The sequence below is a fragment of the Rhineura floridana genome, chromosome 18, assembly GCF_030035675.1.
Source record: "Rhineura floridana isolate rRhiFlo1 chromosome 18, rRhiFlo1.hap2, whole genome shotgun sequence".
NCBI lineage: Eukaryota > Metazoa > Chordata > Lepidosauria > Squamata > Rhineuridae > Rhineura > Rhineura floridana.
This window is the reverse complement of record NC_084497.1, coordinates 26,606,739-26,627,810: the sequence shown is the minus strand read 5'-3', so window position 1 is coordinate 26,627,810 and position 21,072 is coordinate 26,606,739. Positions and strand designations below refer to the sequence as shown.

General features: G+C 46.0%; 1 protein-coding gene across 1 annotated transcript; it reads left to right on the top strand.

Moving 5' to 3' along the window:
- The first annotated feature begins 2,238 nt into the window (after positions 1 to 2,238).
- On the top strand, positions 2,239 to 21,072 carry TTC34 (tetratricopeptide repeat domain 34). Its single transcript, XM_061601923.1, has 7 exons — positions 2,239 to 3,827; positions 5,682 to 5,907; positions 6,878 to 7,070; positions 8,778 to 8,944; positions 13,499 to 13,769; positions 14,870 to 15,084; positions 20,551 to 21,072. Exons 1-7 carry the CDS (start codon positions 2,239 to 2,241, stop codon positions 21,070 to 21,072), a joined length of 3,183 nt encoding a protein of 1,060 aa, XP_061457907.1.

Below are 21,072 nucleotides of genomic sequence, written 5' to 3'. Positions count from 1 at the left end.
CTGTTTCCTGGGAAACAAGCAAGGCATGTGGCTGTCTGGGCTGCTATTTTCCTTTCCCTATCCCTTTCTGTTCATGAGAGCTGAGGTCTCTCCCTGGTGTGCGACGGTAATGACAACTCTCAATGAAAGCAGGATGGGGCTACAAGGCACCCCTAGGGAAGACTCCACGCTACTGCTTTTCCAACATGTGAGTTCCCACCCCTTCCACAGACTCTTGCTTTCTCGCTTCCGATTTTGCTGCAGTCATCAGCAGAAGGGGAAGGTGCTGGGTACATGGGATCTAGCACCATTCTGGTGCATTGTGTGTGGGGGTGGGGTGTGTGTGAGGCGACCACCACGCAAAACATTGCAGTGAATATTCACTCTGCAAAGTGACCTTTGCTGGTGAGGAAACAAAAGACCTTTGCTGGTGAAAAAAGAAATTCAGAAATTTTCCCAGGGGGGAAAAAGGCCTTCTGAGACATTTCAATTCAGCTCTTTGTATTATCTATTAACAGGAGCTCAGAGTAGTGTATTATTATCATTATTTTAGGGTGTAATGGTTAGAGTGTTGAACCTAAGGCCTGGGAGACCTCAAATCCTCACTCAGCCATGATGTTTGCTGGGTGACCTTCGGGCCAGTCTCTGAGTCTAAGCTACCTCACAGGGTTGTTGCGAGGACAAAATGGAGACACAATAGAACCATGTAGCTCCTTGGAGGCAGTCCCAGTGCCAGAGGACAGCCAGGTTGGGCCCTGTCCAAGAGCCCCTGTGACCCTAAGGGCTCTTCCTTAGGGTGGGAGTGCGGCACCCACAATCTGCAATCTGTGGCAGTGTCAGGTCCTGCAACCTGATGCTGCCATGGATCATGAAGCAGGAGCTCCCAGGCACACCCCTTGCCCCAGACAGGCAGTGTGGGCTTCAATAAGCCTGCCTGTGCTCCCCACCTACCTCTCCCATCAGTATGCAAACCATGCCTGCTATGTGCACCTGTCTGCCGTCACCCAAGATGGCTGTGGGGGGGACTTCCCTATAAGGGGTTGGCATCCCCACTACCACCTTGGTTGTGCATGCTGACAAAAGAGGTATATGGGTCATGTGGGCAGGCTTATTATCCCCATGCCGCCTGTATCGGGAGGGTGTGGTGAGCTATGGCACCCACAATCCCAGGGCAGGCATCGGCCCTGCTTGGAGGAAAGGTGGGGTATAAATGTAATAAATAAATAAATAAATAATTCTTTCATTTATGACTCGCTTCATAAATGAATCATCCCAAAGCAATTTGCAATACGCTAAAAAAATCTACACAGGACAACTGCATATATTTGAAAGCAATTTAAAAACAGTGACAGGCACAAGAACAATGTGACACAACGGCAACACATATATAGCATCAATTCAAATCCAATGTAGGTACCAGCTGGGATAAAGATATCCACGCAGAAGGCTTGCTGAAAGAGAAGGTGCAATCAGTCTGCTAAGGGTTATAAAGGGTTATGTTCCCCTTGGTTCAATGAAGCTATGAAGGCAACATTGAGCCTTGTCTTGGGGATGGATGCAAGGGCCGGGAATGCACCTGTCTTACTTCAGCACCTCGGAGAGCTCCGTGAAAGTTTGAACTAAAACCCGGAGCGGATTCACTAGCCATTTACATCAGAGCCACTAGTTGTGGGAATTTTCTGTCATATTTTGTATGAAGTCAAGCATGCAGATGGTGCTTCAAACTAATGAAAGGCAATTAAAAAAGCTAAACAAATGGGAGTAGGGGGAAAGACGCTCCATAATGGCCTTTGCTAACATTCATACTGGCTGCGACACATTTAACATGTAAAGGAAGCTGACCCTCACTTCTATGCCTCAGTGGCCACTAGCCAGGATGGCTATGCTCTGCCTCCACAGTTGGAGGAAGTATGCTTCCAAATACCAGTAGCTGGAAGCCACTGGAGTGGAGAGTGGTCTTGCACTTGGGTCCTGTTTGTGGGCTTCCCATGGGCATCTGGTTGGCCACTGTGAGAGCCGGATGCTGGACTAGATGGGCCACTGGCCTGATCCAGCAGGCTCTTCTAAACTTCTTATGACTCCATAACATCATAATATGTTATGATCAGTTTCTGTCTTGTAAACAAACCCGTCAGTCTTGCAATCCCTCAGGCTAATTTTTAATAGATTTTTTAATTATTATTTTTTTTAAAAAAAAAAAACAGGCTTGCAAGTGGAGTAAATGTGGTTGCTGGTACCAGAGAAGTTTCAACAGTCTCCATGTCATCTAAGGAGCAGGCTCTGTGGCTCTGTAAGGAAGGGGAGCAGCGATTAGCTGTAGAAGACCTATCTATTGCCACTGCCTTCTATACGGCCGCATTCAGTTGCAGCATCCCGACGGCTGTTGGCAAGGTGGCTTCCCTGGGTAAAGAGTCTCGTGCCAAAGTGATTACAACTTTAACAAGGTGGTGTCGAGATGGCAGCCCCATTCCAAGGGTTCAAGGCCTGAAGGACACGTCTCTCAGTGTTGGAATTGCTGCCATTTTCCTCTCAACCCTCGACCCCAACAACATGGCTGCCTCTCTCTGCAAGATGGAAGCCTTGCTCAAACTGGGCCACTATGAGGAAGTGATGAGCCAATGTGACTCTCTGCTTGATGAACACCGTTGTGTGGAGCTGGTCCTTACCAAGGCTTTGGCGCAGGTGCTGTTGCAGACACGCTTCCAAAAGGGCATCACAGATTATCTCTGCGTCTTTGCAGAACATCGGGACGAGGCTGTGAAGTTCATACGCAATCGACAAAAGGAGCACCTCCAGCACATCATTGAGGCCTTCTTTGACTTCCTCTCGCTTCAGGAGAGCACTTGCTGTAGCGAGGGCCCAGAAAACTGGCAAAGGAACTGCCACGACTTCCTGGCTGCTGTTGCACCAGAGGACATCCGTGTCTGCCAGGCACAGGCAGCCTACCTCTTTGAGAAACACAAATACAAGGAGAGTGTGTCTGTCTACAGCAAGGCTTTAGAGGCCTTGTCTGACGCCGGTGCATTCTGGAATGACAGAGCGTCCGGCCTTCTCATAGACAGGGCTGCTGCTTATTTCTCTCTTGGTGGAAGGGTGCAGGAAATGATGCAGGACTTGACAGCGGCCTTTGAGGCATGCCCAGCCCTGGCAATGAGGCGCTTCAAGGCGCTTTTCTCTGCTGGGGATTCCGAGAGGGTAGGAAAGCATGCCAGAGCAGCCCTAGATGGGGAGTTTGCTGCTTACAGAGAAGCTGTACGTGCCAGGCCTGAGGTCCGAAGCGATGGCGGCAAAGAGCTTCTCCCCCCGGTGATCCGCACCCTCCGCTTCCTCATTCAGATTTCCCCAGTGGCCAGGCGTGAACTAAATGTCCGGCTGGCAGATTGCTCCCTCTTGGAGGGCAATATCCAAAGTGCCTCGGAAATCTGCAACCGTCTTCTGGGTTCAGAAGAGGAGACATATTATAATACCCTTCTTGCCATCCGAGGGTTTTGCCATCTTCATGCCAAACGCTGCGAAGAGGCTCTTCAGGATTTTCAGAAGATCATCGAATACAGTTCCCCGCATCCCAGCAGTTGTGTGAAGGCTCTTTGTGGTCGTGGCTTGATCCGAGCTTGGGGTGGAAGTCCTTACCTTACAGCCCTGGATTATATTACTGCCTGTAGGTTTAGATTTGAAGAAACCAGCTTTGTGATCAAATCCTACGTCCCTTGGAACCAAAGAGGTTTCCTTCTGATTATTCTCCAAGAAGAAGCAAGGAAGATCCTGGAACGGAACAAAGCCCCAAGCAGCAGCTCGGCGTCCCGACGGACCAAATCGAGAGAGCTGAACAGCTTCCAGATGAAAGAAGGGTAAGTGTATCTTCCTGGGCCGATGCTTTAAGGACAGATGAGTCCGTTTTGGAGTGCAGTAGTGCAGATCTGACGTCATGATGAAGTCAGGTGACTGACAGGTGGGCAGTCCCACCCACCCACCTGTCAAAGGTGATTTGTGAGGGTGGGGAAGGAGGTCTGCTACACCAGTGCATTTTCCACAGGGAATGCAAGGCGAAGCAGCACCCGGAAGCCTTGAACTGTCCACTCACCAACTGCAGGGTGCTGCGTCACCAGCATGTTCCCCACAAGAAAAGGGGTGGAGAAACAGAGCCCAGTAGGATTGTAGCATCAAGCAGGATTGAACTTTGTCCCCCCCATCCATCAGATGACATCAACTAGCAATGTCAGCTGATGGACAGGTGGACAAGGTTTGGGGGAAATGGCCTCACAGACCAACTTGGAGTCTCTGGTGAGCCAAGATTGGCCCGTGGGCCAGAGATTCCCCACCCCTGTGCTGTGCAAAGCCTTGTACACTGGATTTTGCAAGTGCTGACAATCCGCTGATCATCAGGGCTTGCAAAATGCCACACACTGGGTTTTGACAGCTCTGTGTCTTTGCCTGCAAGGTATGATTTCTAGATGCATGGGCAAAACCACCTCTCTCTCTGCAAGATGGAAGTCTTGCTCAAACGGAGCTGCCACATCACCTGGTATTGTTTTGATGCCAGGTGATTGGCAGGTAAGAAGCCCCACCCACCTGTCAAAGTTGGCCATTGAGGTTGAGGGAAGATAGGCACCTAACCTGCCAGCCAGAACAAGTTCCCCATGCTTGTTATAGAGGGATGGGGTAAATACATGTCTGAATTCATCTTCAAATACATGATGAGGATCTGAGAACTGCAAATATAAGCTGTGGAGTTCAGGCATTATAAATTGACATTCGCTTGTCCTGCTGAATTTGAGAAATATAGTTTTAACTAGGGGCTGTGCCCCTGCTTGCTTCGCTTGCCAACCCTTCCTGCCCCTCACCACCTACTGCCTCCCTTTACCAGTCACCAAATCTTCCCATCCCCTCCCTTTGCTCCTGCCTGCCTCCTTCTCCCTCTCTCTTTGCCTCCTCCACTAAAGCTTCCCACCTCCTCCCATGTCACTCTGTAGTTTGCAGCGCCACCTGTCAGCAGCCACGCAAACTGCAGCTGCATGACAATAACCTTACCATTTTATGTCTATAGGATATATAGGGTAGCAAACAAGTGGTAAAATACTAAAAACATGTTTAAAAACATTTATAAACAATTCCAACAGAGATGCAGACTTGAATAAGGTTTCTACTTAAAAGGTTTGTTGAAAGAGGAAGGCGCCAAAAAGACAACAGTGATGGCACCTGTCTAATATATGCAAGAGATTCTGCCCTGATCAGCTTTGGGGGGGACTTGTTGACATATCTCAGATCAATCTGGGCACATGACTGAGCATATTATCTACATCTTGTTTGCAACTGCTTCTGCAGTTGAAAAAGTCAATGTGGCCTCTGTGACTGCTTTAGGCAGAAACAGTTGTGAAGAGAGGCCTGCTGTCGAGCTGAATTCAATGCAAACCATGCATTTGTAGAGCTCTTACACTGAGCTCCATGCAAGGAGGAGCTTCCTCGATTTTTCTCAAGCTTCTCCATCGCATATGTGAAGCTCTCCTTGACACTGAAACTTCTTCTTGTGTTGAGCTCTGCATGCCTTTCAGAGACTTGAATAACACTGAGCACCCTTACGAAGATGTTTGAGGCTTACTGAAGTTGTGTATGCGGATGAAGTGATCTGGATACTGGAAAGACCTAATACAGAAGTGTCAGTGGACAAGGAACAGATAATCTGTAGAAGCCCTTTTCTGGTTTAGGGATGCATCTGGGGTTCACCAACTGTCTTCTCTCCTCTTGGACCTGGACGCTTCAGATGAGACATCTCAGCTCCTGTGTGCTGATGCTCTGTACCAGATGGATCGAGTGGATGAAGCTCACAAGGTCCTTCTGGTGGCTCTCTCCAAACCCTCCCAGAGATCAGCCATCCTAGCCAGGCTGGCTCTGCTTCAGCTGAAGAAAGGCTTTTTATATGATTGCAACCAGGTAAGGAGGGGAGAAATCCTAAATCCTTGTTCTGAAATCCAGATGTATAATGAACTGTTGGCAGGACAGGAATGTCTGCAGGGGTCAGCCACAAGGTGTTAGTAAGCATCCATCCCATGAGGATAAAAAAAAAAAATTAAATGAACTTTGGCCATGCATTAAGATTTTGGAGAGCTGGAAACTAGTCCAGGACTACCTGCTACTTACCAGTAGATGACAGTGTTGCCTTTGCTTGGAATTCACAGAAATGAATTATTTCCAGTGGTACAGCAGTATAGTCCTTTGAATAGTTAATGCAAACATTTTAATCCTGTGCCGTTATAACCTTGTGCCAGGAAAAAAAATGCAGTCAAAACAAAAACGAGTTACGTGGGACAATGAAATCCCATCCCCAGATGATGGGAAACCTGTTCAACTGCCTCCCAAAATCCGCACTTTCCAAAGCAATGTGCAAACCAGAACTCGGCTGTTTTTCTATTTTAAAAAATTGCACTTCTCCAGATGCTGTGATGCAGTTCTCCAATAAAATAATGTGTGCAAAAATGTGTATATTGGGGGGAAGTACACTTAAAAATGCAGTGAAAGCAACATAGGTAAAGAGGCATGCAATCAGGAGAACATGTCTTGCAAAAATGTGTATGTCAGGCAAAATTGCATATTATGGGCTGTTTCTACGTTTTATGCAGACCAGACCGATTGAACTTGATGGATCTAAGTTAGTCATGTCTATTAATTTCAGTGGGTCTACTCTGAGTAAAGTAACACTGGATACAGCACAAAAATGGGTATGTTAGGAAACATTTGCACTAAAAAGGTGACAGATTTTCATGAAAACTTCTTTAACAAACACAAACTGATGCGGAAATGTTGAAAAATGAAGAATGGTAAAATGATAAATAGAAACCGGCAGATCCGTCCATCCAAAATCTTGGTGTCTAACTCTCTTTTCTCTGTATTTTCCTTCCTGAAGCTACTGAAGAAAATGACCCAAGCTGGGGAGACTTCTTGCCTTCTGACTGTCATGAAGATTTTAAAAGCCGAAGACCGGGCATTGATGCAAAGCCACTGTCACTCTAGGGCCATGACGATTCTGAAGCATAAGCAAGGGGACAGTTCCATCAAAGAAGCCATCCTCTACCTCTCCTTTGCCATCATCGCTGCAGGTGAGATGCTGCAGAGTTATCATCTTTGTGCAAAAAGATGTGCATCAATCCCACCTTCATGGTGGCACGTGAAACCTGTCCCAACTCTTTTTATTTCTCTTCCTGGATTTGGGACAGCCTCACCACACTTGTCCACATATTGGTAACCCCAAGTTTGGGTTACTGCAGTGCGCCCTGTGTGGGGCTACCCTTGAAGATGGTCTGGAAGTTGCAGCAGAAGGTAGCAACTAGGTTGCTTGTGGCAGCAAATTATCACCAGCATATAACACTTTGCACTGGCTGCCAATCTGCTACCGGGCCAAGATCAAGGTTGTGGTGCTAACTTATAAGGCCCTATACAGCTCAGGACTGCCTTGTGCCTAAGATACCCACAGTAGGTCACTGCAGCCTGCAAGGGAGCTTCTCCTGCAAGTTTCAAAGTTATCAGAAGCCCACTCCACAGTCACTCGGAGCAGGGCTCTCAGCGTGGCTGCCCCTCTTCTGTGGAACAGCCTCCCTGTCGAGATGCAACAGCCACCCGCTCTCTGCACTTTCCAAAACAACTGAAGACATTTTTGTTCCAACAGGCCTTTGCCAGCTGGATGAAGAAGGCTCTGCCATGGGTGTCCATTTGGCATGGTTTCCAAAATATGCCTGCTGTTGTTTTCGTTGCCTTGTGTAGAAGGCATACTGAGGATGATGATGATGTTTCTAGCAATTACAAGTAGGGCTTACAGCAAAATGCCAGCCACCCATGACCTAATAGATTCCATTCCATTTCTCCTCTCCCTTCCTGGTTTTCTTTGTCATGTCCTCCCAGAAGAAACTCGGCATTACATAGCCCCTGAATATCCTCAGTGGCTTTGGGGAAGGGCCGTAGCTCATTGGCAGAGCATCTGCTTGGCACGCAGAAGGCCCAGGTTCTATTCCCCAGCATCTCTAGGTAGGGCTGGGAGAAACTCCTTGCCTGAAATCCTGGAGAGGGGCTGCCAGTCAGAGTAGACCATATTGAGACAGATGGACCAATTAGGATGTGATGGGATCCCCCCTTTCCTGGGTATACTTTTTTCTAAAGTTTTTTAATATACTTCCGCAAGCCTCCAGAGGACAGCATCGACAAGATTCCTGCTCAGCTTCATGGCCTTAATGCTGTGGGGTCCCATCGGTTTTCATTTTGTCCCTCACACTGTTCAAAATCTGCATGAATCCACCAGCAGTGGTCCTCCAGACATATGGTGCACAGGGACTGCCCCTAGCCTCACATTCTCAAAAGGCACGGCACACGAGGAAAAACAGAAGAGGAGGGAGGAGGGGAAAAGTAAGTTTCTGGACCATACAGGAACATTTGGATATAAAGGAACAAACTGATTTATTTATTGTTACATTTATATCCAACCTTTCCTCCAAGGTGGGATATATTATTCTCCCCCTGTACATGTAATCCTCACAGCAACCCTGTGAGGTAGGTTAGGCTGAGAGACAGTGGCAGGCCCAAGGTCACCCAGTGAGCTTCATGGCTGAGTGGGGATTCAAACCTTGGTCTCCCAAATCCTAGTCCAACACTCTAACCACTGTAATGGTTTTGATATTATGGCATATACTATCACAATATCTTCTAGGATATCTCAGACGTCTATTTCAAATTTCTAATACTGTCCATTTTAAGCTCAGTGTGTCCTAAAGAAAAGCATGCTGGTTTTGACCCTGCTTGTTTCTGTTTCACCATAGGAGGTCATGCTGTTGATTCCCTTCTTACCAGGGCCCGCTGTTATGGGCACCTTGGCCAGAAGAAAACAGCCATATTTGATTTCAATGCCATCCTAAAAGAAGACCCCACCAATGCACAGGCTTTGAGTGGGAAAGGATTCGTTCATCTAGCTCTGAATCAGAAAAAGGTAGGAATTCAGATTATTATTGTTAGTAGTAGTAGTAGGTTGCTTTCAATTAAATGTTACTCAGAGCAGACTAATTAAAAGTTAGTAATGTCCATTAATTTCACTGGGTTTACTCCCAGCAGACTAATATTGGATGCAGCCTGATAAAAACATATGTAGAACAATTGCAAAGATAAAAACTATATATACTGTAGGATTAATGTTGGATACAACAAATTGTTGTTGTTGTACAAGGAGCACTAAAACCATATATTATATGGGAATATCAGAAGAGTGTTTCCACAAGGGGCGCTAAAATGATATGCATGTATCATATCTCTCTCATATATTATGTATGTGATATATGCATATATCAATCATATGCATAAACATAAACACAGACAGACAGACAGACAGACAGATAACAAACTGATGTGGAGAACTGACTTTAAAACTGGGGAAAATGAGAAGCCAGGAGAAACAGAAACTAACAGATGTGCTCGTCCCTACCTCTTCTTTTACTTCTTCTCCAGAAGAATCCCATAGCCAGCTGAATTTTTTGTCCCAAATCCAAGCCCTCTGGGATCAGCTCCGTTCAGGAGCTCCCTGAGTGCAGCCGGTCCCTTCCACAAACACTGCATTCATCCTTTGCACCCCAGGTTTGCATTCAGACTGGGGAGGCAACATGTCTTCCTTTGCAAACGTGCCTGAAAAGGAAGAAATGAATCTGTCGGAAGCAGACTCTAAATCAAGGTGGGAGAGGACACCTTTGTAGGAAGCCCCCCTTTAACGTTGGTATGTGACATAAGAATAATGTCTCTAAGCATGTGCAGAGAATCATTCCTTCAGTACCACCTAATTACAGTCCAGTATCTCATGCATAGTAACGCTGCGATCCACATCGCTAAAGCAGACAGGTTTTCCAACGTGTATGTATGTGCAGGGGCAGCTGTTGATCATTGGGACTGGTAGGGTGGAAGGCAGGGAGCCCAACACTAGGTGGAGCCAGAGCTAATGATTGGTGGAGCCAAAGCCAATGACAGCAGAGCCAACCAATCCTAGTCTTGAGCTCATGCTCCTCCCTGCTGAGTTCTACAAGGGCTACGCTGAAGACTAAGGGCACCTGGTTGCCCACTGTGAGAACAGGATGCTGGACTAGATGGGCCACTGGCCTGATCCAGCAGGCTCTTCTTATGTTCTTATGTTCTTAGAAGCAAGCTGACAGCCAGGGCCATCTCCTGGACTAGATTGAGGTTGGTGGAGCAGTGCCCACTAGCCCCAATGGACCAACATCGACTGCAAAAATGACTGGCTTTTTGGCTGGGCTTCTTAAAACATATACCTTTATTTTCATTTATTTAGTGTATCTATTAAGCTGAAATAGTCAAGAAAAAGGAGAAGGCTAGGACTGGGGAGGGCAGCTATGAGAGAACTAGAAAAGGTCCTCAAATGCAAAGATGTATCACTAAAGTCAGGATCATTCAGACCATGGTATTCCCAATCTCTATGAATGGATGTGAAAGTTGGACAGTGAAAAAAGCGGATAAGAGAAAAATCAACTCATTTGAAATGTGGCATTGGAGGAGAGCTCTATGCATACCATAGACTGCGAAAAAGACAAATAATTGGGTGTTAGAACAAATTAAACCAGAACTATCAGTAGAAGCTAAAATGATGAAACTAAGGTTATCATACTTTGGACACATCATGAGAAGACATGATTCACTAGAAAAGACAATAATGCTGGGAAAAACAGAAGGGAGTAGAAAAAGAGGAAGGCCAAGCAAGAGATGGATTGATCCCATCAAGGAAGCCACAGACCTGAACGTAGAAGATCTGAATAGGGTGGCTCACAACATATGTTGTTGGAGGTTGCTGATTCATAGGGTTGCCATAAGTCGTAATCGACTTGAAGGTATATAACAACAAAATTAAGCCGAAAGGGAGAGCTTTTTTAAAAATAAGTATAGTTCATTGAATCAATATGAAGTAGCCATGTCCATTAACTTCAGTGAGACTACTCTGAGTAGGACCAGCATTGAACACCACCCATCCTTAATGTAAACATATAAATCAATATAAGCTATCCAAATGGCCAGGTAGGTGTCCACACAAAATGGTCATTTCTGAGAAATATGTTCAAATGTAGCAAGGGTGTTTAGGTCCTCAGAGCATTGCATAATAGACAGTGGGTATTTACCCTTACAGGCTCGAAATATAAGTCTCTTTGTAGCCATAAGGGCTCAACAATTCCACTTTTGTTATCCTGATATTTGCAAGTTGTGCACAACTGCTCTAACTACTGCACCACATGCCGGCTCTTAAGCCATACCAAATAATGCTGTGAAGAAAGCATTCTTTACAGAAGAGGAGGTGGGGAGAGAGACACAACAGCAAAGATCCACCTAAGCTATAAAGAAACCTTTATTCTCTCTGCAAAATCCTGCAAAGGCAATGAAAATCCCCGAAAAGGCCTGAAGGTGATAAAAAGAATCATTTGATGAAGGTTAAACAGGATTAACATTTTAAAAACCTTTCCTCTCCCCCCCCCTCCTTTTTTCTTCTTCTTTTCAACCATTAAAGGCAAACTGTTTCTATATCGGAAACCCCCAAGTGGTTTGTCTTAATAGGAAGGTTGTGATGACTGGCTTATCTGCCTTCCAAGATAGCAGGCACATCACAATAAACAGGCTTTAATTTTTCCAGTTGCATGCATCTTTAATACCACTGGATTGAAAAGGAAGCCTTTTGTTTACCAAAGGAGTAGAAAAGGCAGATAATTGAATGTCTTTTTGACTTTGAGCAAGGGGGAGGAGAAGCAGAGAAATTAGCCAGTGATGACATTGCAGCCAGCAGCTTCCACTGGTTTTCAGAGAGAGTTTAGCCCCAAAGTCTGGTTTTAACTCAGGCCAAGCCTGGAACAAGGGTTACTTAGGGAAAAAGTGGGAACTGGAATTCTAGCTTCCTGCAGAGGAGTCCAGTGGAAGCTGATCTATTAGGGCAAATGATGTGCTGTCCCATCAACCTCAATGTGCCCTCAGCCAGCCCTCACCTGCCTACCTTCTTACTTACAGCCAGTCCTGGGGGTGGCAGCATTGCCTGTCAGATTCCTCCTCCTCGGTCTTAGATTTGTCCTTGTAGAACTCAGCAGGGAGGAGGATGGAGGCAGAATTAGATGGCTCCACCTGTCATTGGCTCTGGCTACACCTACTGGTGGTCTCTCTGCCTTCTGCTCCACCAGTCCCAATGGGCATCAGCTACCACTAAGTGGGTCGCTATTGCTTACTGGGAAGGGTGAGGTGGTAGAGAGGTTTGTGCAATGCAAACACACTGGCCAACATGGACGGATGGGTGGGTGGGTGGATGGATGGATGGGTGGGTGGATGGATGGGTGGGTGGATGGATGGATGGATGGATGGATGGATGGGTGGGTGGATGGATGGATGGATGAATGGATGGATGGATGGATGGATGGATGGATGGATGACCGACCGACCGACCGACCGACCGACCGACCGACCGACCGACCGACCGACCGACCGACCAACCGACCGACCAACCGACCAACCGACTTTTTCTGCCAAAGGTGTCCAGGGGAGCTAACATAACAAAATAATTTAACAGCAACAAAAAGAACAGTATTCTAAAAACACAGTTAGTTGAGAAACATCTAAAACACAGTTACATTTATTCTAAAACACAGTTACAGTATAAAAACATTCTTCCATACAGTGAACTCCAGGTTGCCCTTCAGCCATCTGATGCCTGGATAAACTAGGAAGGTAGACAGGCCCGGGTTTTAATGCAAACCTACCTAATTTGCTCTTTCCACAACAATATTCAATCCTTTACATGGCTATCCTTCCAAATTCACACCTCTGAATGTTGTGATGCCGTTCTCCAGCCAAATAATGGGTTGTGTCCAACAAAAGTCTGACTCAGAACATCACTAACTTAGACCCATTGATTTCAAAGGGTCTGCTTTGTGTAGATGTTGTTCAATACAACCAATGTGTACAAAAAAGTCTATATTGGAGGAAAGTGTGCATAAGATTCATATATTCATGCAAAATAACATAAAATGCATTCTGTTAGGGAACATTGTTTGCAAAAATGTGTACATCAGGCAAAAATTGCATACAATTCTTATAGCACTGAAATGCTGATGAATTTTCAAGATGACTTTTTTTAAAAAGATCACAAACTGATGTAGAAATGTGGACATGTGAACTGCAAATAAATGAGGCTGTGTTCAGAACCATACATTCAAAACACATTGAAAGCTCATGATTTCCCTGAAAGAATCATGGGAACAGTTTGTTAAGGGTGCTGGGAATTGTAGTTGTGTAAGGGGTAAACTACAGCTCCCAGGACTCTTTGGGGAAAGCCAGGTGCTTTAAATATATGATGTGTACACTGCCTGAGACAAACCAAAATTGGTTGATTTGTCCATCCCTCAGCAGAAGTGAGTGAAGCAATCATTGCCTTGGGATAACAACTGGTGCAAACAAATCCAGGGGTGAGCAAAGAAATAACACTTTTTTAGCTGCAGTTGCTCTTGTTTTATTTATGTAGGAGGCGGTGCAAGATCTAACCTCAGCCCTAAAAGCTGATCCAGTCTTGGCAGTTCCAGAAATCCTTTCGTTAAAGCAGGAAGCCCAAGTGCTGATCCATCAGTGGCTGGTGGATCACTGCAAGGCCAGGCTGTCGGAATTCTTTGCTAGCAAAAAGCCACCCATGGGAAGCCCTCTGAAGGAACTCGCCATAGTTGGGGAATTGCTTGTGAAACTGAAGAGCAAAGAAGCAGAGAGTCACATCCTCTATGTGGACCTCTTAGCTGTGGATGGTAAGAGATCTTCCTAATATCTAGGAGGACCATTTCCACCTTACTTGTTGTGACTGCCCTCCATTGTTTCCCAGCAACACGTTTAGTCGTGCTGCAGCATGATGATTATCGGCTTGAGGTAACGTGGAAGTGGGCTTTTTCACTAGTAGCACCAGTGTTACCTTTAAAAACAACACAGCAATTAAAATTCCCAGACATCCCTGGGAACAGGGGTTGATTGCTAAACCAGTTAAGGCACAATCCAACATACGTTTATGCCAGGCTGAGGGGAGTTGAATATGGTGGACCTCCAGATGAGCTGGATAGGTCTCGGCTCAGCTGGGCTAAGCCGGCATAAGTCCATCACCTGGCTGGCTCAGCTGGAGGTCTGCCGGAGAAGCCCAGCCCAGCATAAGGGCAGCCGGAGAAAGCTGGCAGAATACTTGCAAAAGCGACACTCTGGGGGCATGTCAGAGGAGGGGCCAAGGGCTTATGTGATATCCAGGCCCCGTTCAGCTGTTGGTATGCCAGGAAAAGGGGTGGCAGAAGGAAACATGTATTTTCTTTCCTTCCACGGTGCCCCGCTGGCACAAGCCTCATCCTCCCCTCCAAGAGGCCTTTGAGTGGCAGCTGGATGTGGCAGCCCCTTTTGCCAGTTCCACCTCTGCCGGCTTCACTCCCACCAGCCTCCAGCAAGTTGGATTGCTCTGCCCCTTATATAGCTTACACAGTTCGCACTTTCATAAACAATGAGCAAACTGAAACAGAGCCATCCCTCAAAATTTGCACTTTTTTAAAAATTCCCCAATGCAGTTTCAAGTGATGTGTACAAAAACTCATATACCAGAGTAAAGAGTGCATATATATGCATACATTCATGAAAATCAAAATACAAAACTGCATTACATTGGGCAAATGGTTTTGCAAAAATGTGTATATTAGGAGAAAATGTTACTAAACTGATGAATTTTCAACCAGAACTTTTTTTAAAAAAAAAAATCTCAAACTGACGTGAAAACATGAAGAACCCAATATAAGACTGGAAAAATGAGAAAGGGAGAAAACCTTAAATTGGCATATTGACCCCTCCCTGTAACTACTATTTTGGTGTTGATTGGCAGGGAGGCACAAAGAGGCTCTGACTCACCTGCAGGGAGCGTTTGGCCACACTGCACCCAACGACTCCATCAACTCTCGCTTTGGGATGCTTCAGGCCAAGAAAGGCAACATGAACGCCGCAGCTCACCTTCTGGCCAGTTTGGCTGCAAAAGACTATGCCGATTTAGGATACCTGATGAGTTTCCTGGACACCAAGCAGCGACAAAGCCTTGCTCAGGTAGAATCACCTGCTTGTTCTTGTTTATGATGCAAATCGTGTGTCGATGCATGTTGGGAGATAATGCTGGAAGGACCAGAGAATGGTTAAACAGACCAGATCAGGGTTTGGGAACCTGTGGCCTTCTCCAGACATTGTTGGGCTACAACTGCCATCAACCTTGACCATTGGCCATGTTGGCTGGAGCTGATGGGAGTCCTAACCATGTCTGGAGGACCACAGCTTGCTCATTGCCAGATGTTGTTGGACTACAACTCCTACCATGTCTGACTGTGTTCCTATGTTCTATATCTCTTTGTTTCTACTCACCATGTTGGCCGGAGTTGATGATAGTCCAGCAGCATCTCTCCTGTAAAGCAAGGGTAGAGAACCTCTCCAGATATTTTTGGACATCCTTGACCATTGGCCATGCTGGCTGAGGCTGCTGGAAGTCAGAGTCCCAACACTGGAAGGCCAATGGTTCCTCATCCCTGTGATAGATAGCCTCACACAGTGCTGCATCTACACACAAATTCAATGGATATTCTGGAGGCATCATGGCTAGAACCAGGAATTGCCTACTGTCTGCCTGGTTGCCATTAGAACTGCACCTTAAGAACCCAAGAAGAGTCCTTCAGCTGGAACAGGACAAAGGCCCTTCTAATCCAGCATTATCTTCTTTTAGGGGCCAACCAGAGGTCCATGGGAAGCCCAAAAGCAGGACATGAGTGCAAGAGCAACTCCCCCGCTTGTGATTCCCAGCAACTGGTATTCAGAGGTATTTTGCCTCTGACAGTGGAGGCAGCACATAGCCATCATGGCTAGTAGCCATCAATAGCCTTCTCCTCCATGAATTCGTCTAATCCTCTTGTAAAGCCATCCAAGTCGATGCCCATCATGACGTCTTGTGGGAGCATAGTTTTAACTATGAGCTGCGTGAAGAACTCTGTCCTGGCATCTGGGGGGGAGAGGCAAAAGAGTTAGCCACCCCTGTGCTGATCAGTTTTGTAGCCCTCTTCCATTGCTGCATTTCATGCTGGTTTGTTTCATAAAGCTCTTGAGATGCTGCTTCTAGGATCTTACAGAGCTCAGTCCTTAACATCTCCCATGTTTTGGATTTCACCTCGTCTGTGTTCATTCTCATTCTCTGGCAACATCTGCCCCATACATTTAAAGCAGTCATGGCTTCCCCCAAAGAATCTTGGGAACTGTAGTTTGCTAAGGGTGCCGAGAGTTTGTTAGGTGACCGCTATCTCCCTTCACAGAGCTACAATTCCCAGAGTTCCCTGGGAAGAGGAATTGACTGTCAAACCTCTCTGGAAATTGTAGGGCTTTGAGGGGAACAGGACACCTCCTAACAACTCTATGCTCCCTAAACAAACTACATTTCCCAGAATTCTTTGCAGGGAAGGCATGACTGTTTAAAATGGTGCAAGAGTGCTTTAAATGTATAGTGCAAATGGGTCCCTCTCTCACACACACACACACAAATATGCACTTAGGATTGCACCAATGTCCATATGGAGGTGAAGAGGTTTTCTCCACCCCAGTTGTCCCAGATTATTCCTGTTCAGCTAACCCAAGATGCTGGCTTTATTCCCCAAATCCTATTCTCCCCAATTGCAAATGAGGCCCTTCATCTTTTTTATTTTTTAAATCCTTTTTTCATTGGGCTGGCAAGTCTGTTACTGCCTTTTTTCTGGCCTGAACCACAACAAAACAACCCCACCCTCCAAAGCAAGCAAACCAAAGAAAACACCCGGTGCTGTGTGCTGATATGCTAAATAAATGAGCAGCCTTGAGAAGTTGGCTTTGAATGCGCCCCTAGCAAGCCAGCAGGAGGACGTTAAGTAAGCACATATTAATTTATCAATCCTCGCTGCAAGAGCCTCTCTACTGTAAGCAAGGCAGGCGGCATCTCTGTGCTGGGAGAGAGAAGCTGGGAGATTTTAAGGACTAATTGCTAATCACTGACTTAATGTGGGAGTTAAAAGGGTGGTCAAGAGCATTTCTTAAGGGAGGTGGGAAGTGTCTCCTTCTAAGTGAAATGTTTCTTGGCCAGTAGTTCCTAGCACCATTTTTTAAAACATTTATTTGGCCTGGGTAGTTTATCTCTGCAGGAAACTAGATCTGCAAACCTTCCCCCGCCCAAGATGCTAGGGGGAATGGCTGTTCCGAGTTCCAAATAAGTGGGGGTGTTTGGAATATTCCAAATTTCCAGCCGGGGGGGAGTGATTGAATCACACTTACAAACTGACATGACCAAGCAAACTTGAGCAACATCCTTCAGAGGTGAAATCACGTAGTGGTTTTAGCGTCAGTTGCACCGAGGGCCGCATTCCCTTTCGAGCAACCTTCTGGGGGCCGCATGCTGGTGGTGGGTGGGGCCAGAGGAAAAAAGTGGGCAGAGCAATTAATGTAAATTTTACCTTTTGTACAGGAGGCTCATTTCTACACACACTCACGCACCCCTCTGTATCCTCCATCCAAGCAAGCGAGACGGATGATCCGAGTTCAAAGACACGTTTCCAGCCAGTCAAAAACTGTTGAGCATGGTGTGAAGCAAGTCTGGGGAGGGGAGTGGCCTTGGGAACAAGGGTGTGCCTCGGAACCATCCCCAGGGCCAGCTAGAGAGGCCTGGAGGGCCGCATTCGGTCTGGGACATTGTGGGAAATGAGAATGTTTGGCTGCTTCCGAAAGCCTACAGCCAGACTAGGTGTCTCAAGCCCAGAGCCTGCCTCAATATTCCACAGCTGTCAATAAGCAGCAAAATAAAATATGAATACAAATGTAATTTTGGCATTTCACAAGCCGCCCTGACATTTGTGGAGCTAAACTGGACCTCTGTGGATAAGCAGGAACTTGAATAGGAGCAGCGCAATTTTAATTTTGTTCTTATGCTGCCAGCTTTAGGGTGCAAGCCGCAATAAAAGCAGCTTCCTGGCAGATGGGCATGGAGAAATTACACGTGGCATGGAGAAAGTGGGTAGAGAAAAGTTTTCCTCCCTCTCTCACAACTTGGGGACATCTAATGAAGCTGAATGTTGGAAGAAGGGCTTCTACATGCAGCACAAACTGTGGAATTCAGTCTCTCAAGAGGTACCAATGGCCGCCATCTTGGATGGCCTTAAAAGGGGATTAGACAGATTCATGGAAGATAAGGCCATCAATGGCTGTGTTATACCTCCACTGTCAGAGGCCACTTGAATACCAGCTGCTGGAAACCTCCAAGAAGGGAGAACGTTCTCCTGCTGACTTCTCCCTGCCGAGTTCTACAAAGGCAACACAGACGCTAAAGAGAAAGAAGCTGACAGGCAGGGCCACCCTCTGGACTGGATGTAAGTAAGAGGGCAAACACGTGCAGGTTGGCTGAGGGTGGTGAGGCAGTCCCCTATTTGCCCCAGTATGGTAGCCTCCACTACTATAGGTGGCTAACTGGTAGTGCTGTTTGTGACTGAAACATTCACTTTGCAGCAGTGCGGCAAAAGCGCTGCTTTCTTTTCTAAGTGCTAAAGGAGGGTTAATGAGAAATCCATTAGAGCCATGCTGTTCTAATGAAGTTCCCCTAATTGACCTTCATGAATTGAAATGGAAGGAAATATGTGCTCTCTCTCTCTCTCTCTCTCTCTCTCTCTCTCCTGGTTCTCTTCTCAACCTTCTGAACTGTGTTGGCAGTGATCATCCCCCCCCATTACTAAATGATTGCTGACATATAATTGGGGGGGGGAGGTTCCTCCTAGAATCGATCAATCATAAGGAAGGCCATAGCTCAGTTAAATCCCCAGGGTCAATCCCTGAAAAATGGATTATTATTATTATTATTATTATTATTATTATTATTAACAACACTACTACTACTTCTACTACTACTAACAACAACAACAACATAGCCCATAAACAGGACCTGAGCACAACAGCACTCTCCCCACTGTGATTCCCAGAAACTGGCGTTCATAGAGCATTGTATCCAACTTCAGTCCTGCTTAGTCATGGCCATGACTAACGTGGGTTCATTAATTTCAATAGGTCTACTCTGTATAGGGTCTAGTTGGATACTGCCCACCATCTCCTACAGCAGAGGGAGAACACAGCCATCGTGGCTTTCAGCCATTGAGAGGAACTTGTCTAATCCTTAATCTTTTTATGGAACTCTATAGGCCGAGAGGCACGCCTGGCATTATCATAATCTCTCATTTGGCGCCAGGCAAAAACATTCTCTGTCTCCCAGTCATTCAGCTCTTAATTCTGGGAGGGCTTTTGATGTTGGAACCTTTTTAAGGGGGTGTCTTGTTCCACCGTCGTGTCTATGTGTTGTAGTTTTTTTTAAAAAAAAAACTTTTTAATTTTGTTAGTTTGATATTTGAATCATTTTATTTTGCATCACTGTGTTCATTTTTGTGAAGAAATGCAACTAATAAATTTAATAAACAAATAATAAACACATAAATAATCCTCTTTGAAGGCCATCCAAGTTTGTGACCATCACTAGGGCTGTGTATGCACCATACATTTAAAGTCCATAGTCCCCCCCCAAGAATCTTGGGAACTGTAGTTTAACGGTGCTGGGACTTGTAGCCTCTGTGAGGGGTAAACTACAGCTCAGGATTCTTTGGGGGAGGTCATGTGCTGTAAAGGTGCTTCAAATTCATAGTGTATGTGGAGCCTGTATCTTGTGGGAGCAAATTCCATAGTTTAACTCTGTATGGTGTGAAGATGCACCTGGATGTTCTGGATCCTTGGCCTGGATCTTCCAATTGAACAGCTACTATGTGATCCTTACTCCATGTGATCCTTCAGGATAATAGCTTTTCCCACTTCAAAGGGAGCTCATTCACCAGGCCAGGGTTCCCAACGGAACCGCCGAAACTGGTGACAAGCTGAAAGCATCCATATCACTGCTTCAGTCTGCATCGGCATCTGTGGACCTCCCTGCCCCCAACCCATGTTGCTTTTGTTATTAAATTTCCTCTTGCACCATTCAGAATTCTTTGGGTGGAAAATCCAAATTTGTTTCAAATTTGTAGCTTCAGGCTAAATCCATTGTTCTCTTTAAAAGAGAATAGAAAGTATAACATCTGAGAGCCAAAAGCGCCTTCAGGTGGTATCTAGTTGCGGGCAACTTTACAAAGATACGCTACTCGTTTTATTTGATTTTCTTTAAAGCATCATGAGTTACTGGATCCTAAGCATACATGCTTGGGATGCAAAGTCACAGTAAAATCTTACAACCATAGGAAGTTGTCTTGTGTCAAGTCAAACCTGTGGTTCATCTAACTCAGTGCTGTCCACACTGACTGGCAGTGGCTCTCCAAGATGTGAGACAGGGGACATTCCCCCTCTCACCTGGAGATTCCAAAGACTGCACCTGGGGCTTTCTTCATGCTAAGCAGATGCTCTACCACAGAGCTATGACCCTTCAATCAGACTTACTTTCAAGATAAGACCTTAATTTAGGATTGGGGTAACCGATACCCTTTCTGTCCAAAGGTAGCTTCCACTGAAGCAAATGCGTTGGTGAAGGAGCAATACTACGCAAAGGCTCTTGGCTACTACTCCCTGGCCATCTTGGCAAGCAATGGCAATCCACGCTATCTTCGCCAACGTGCTGTTTGCCTAGCACACCTGAAGGACTACAGGAAGGCTTTGAAGGATATAGAGAAGGTGATTCACAATCATGGGACAAATGGCCTGAAGACTCAAATTGAGGACTACTGCTTGCAGGGGGAGATGCTCTTGTCCATCTCGGAGGAGGAAATGGCCGTGAAACAGTACATCAGAGCCCTTCAGCTGGGACAGTCTTTGGCTCTGATGACTATCCCTGCTGACCGCAATAGGGACACACTGTCCAAAGCATTCCTACAAATGGCTCAGTCCTCCTTTGCAGCGAGCCATTATGAAGAAGCCTGGAAGACTGTGGAGTATGGCCTGATGGTCGACCCAAACAACACTGAGCTTAAGAAACTTAAAATAAGAATTAAACGGGAGGCATCTGGTTGCAGAGTGCAATGA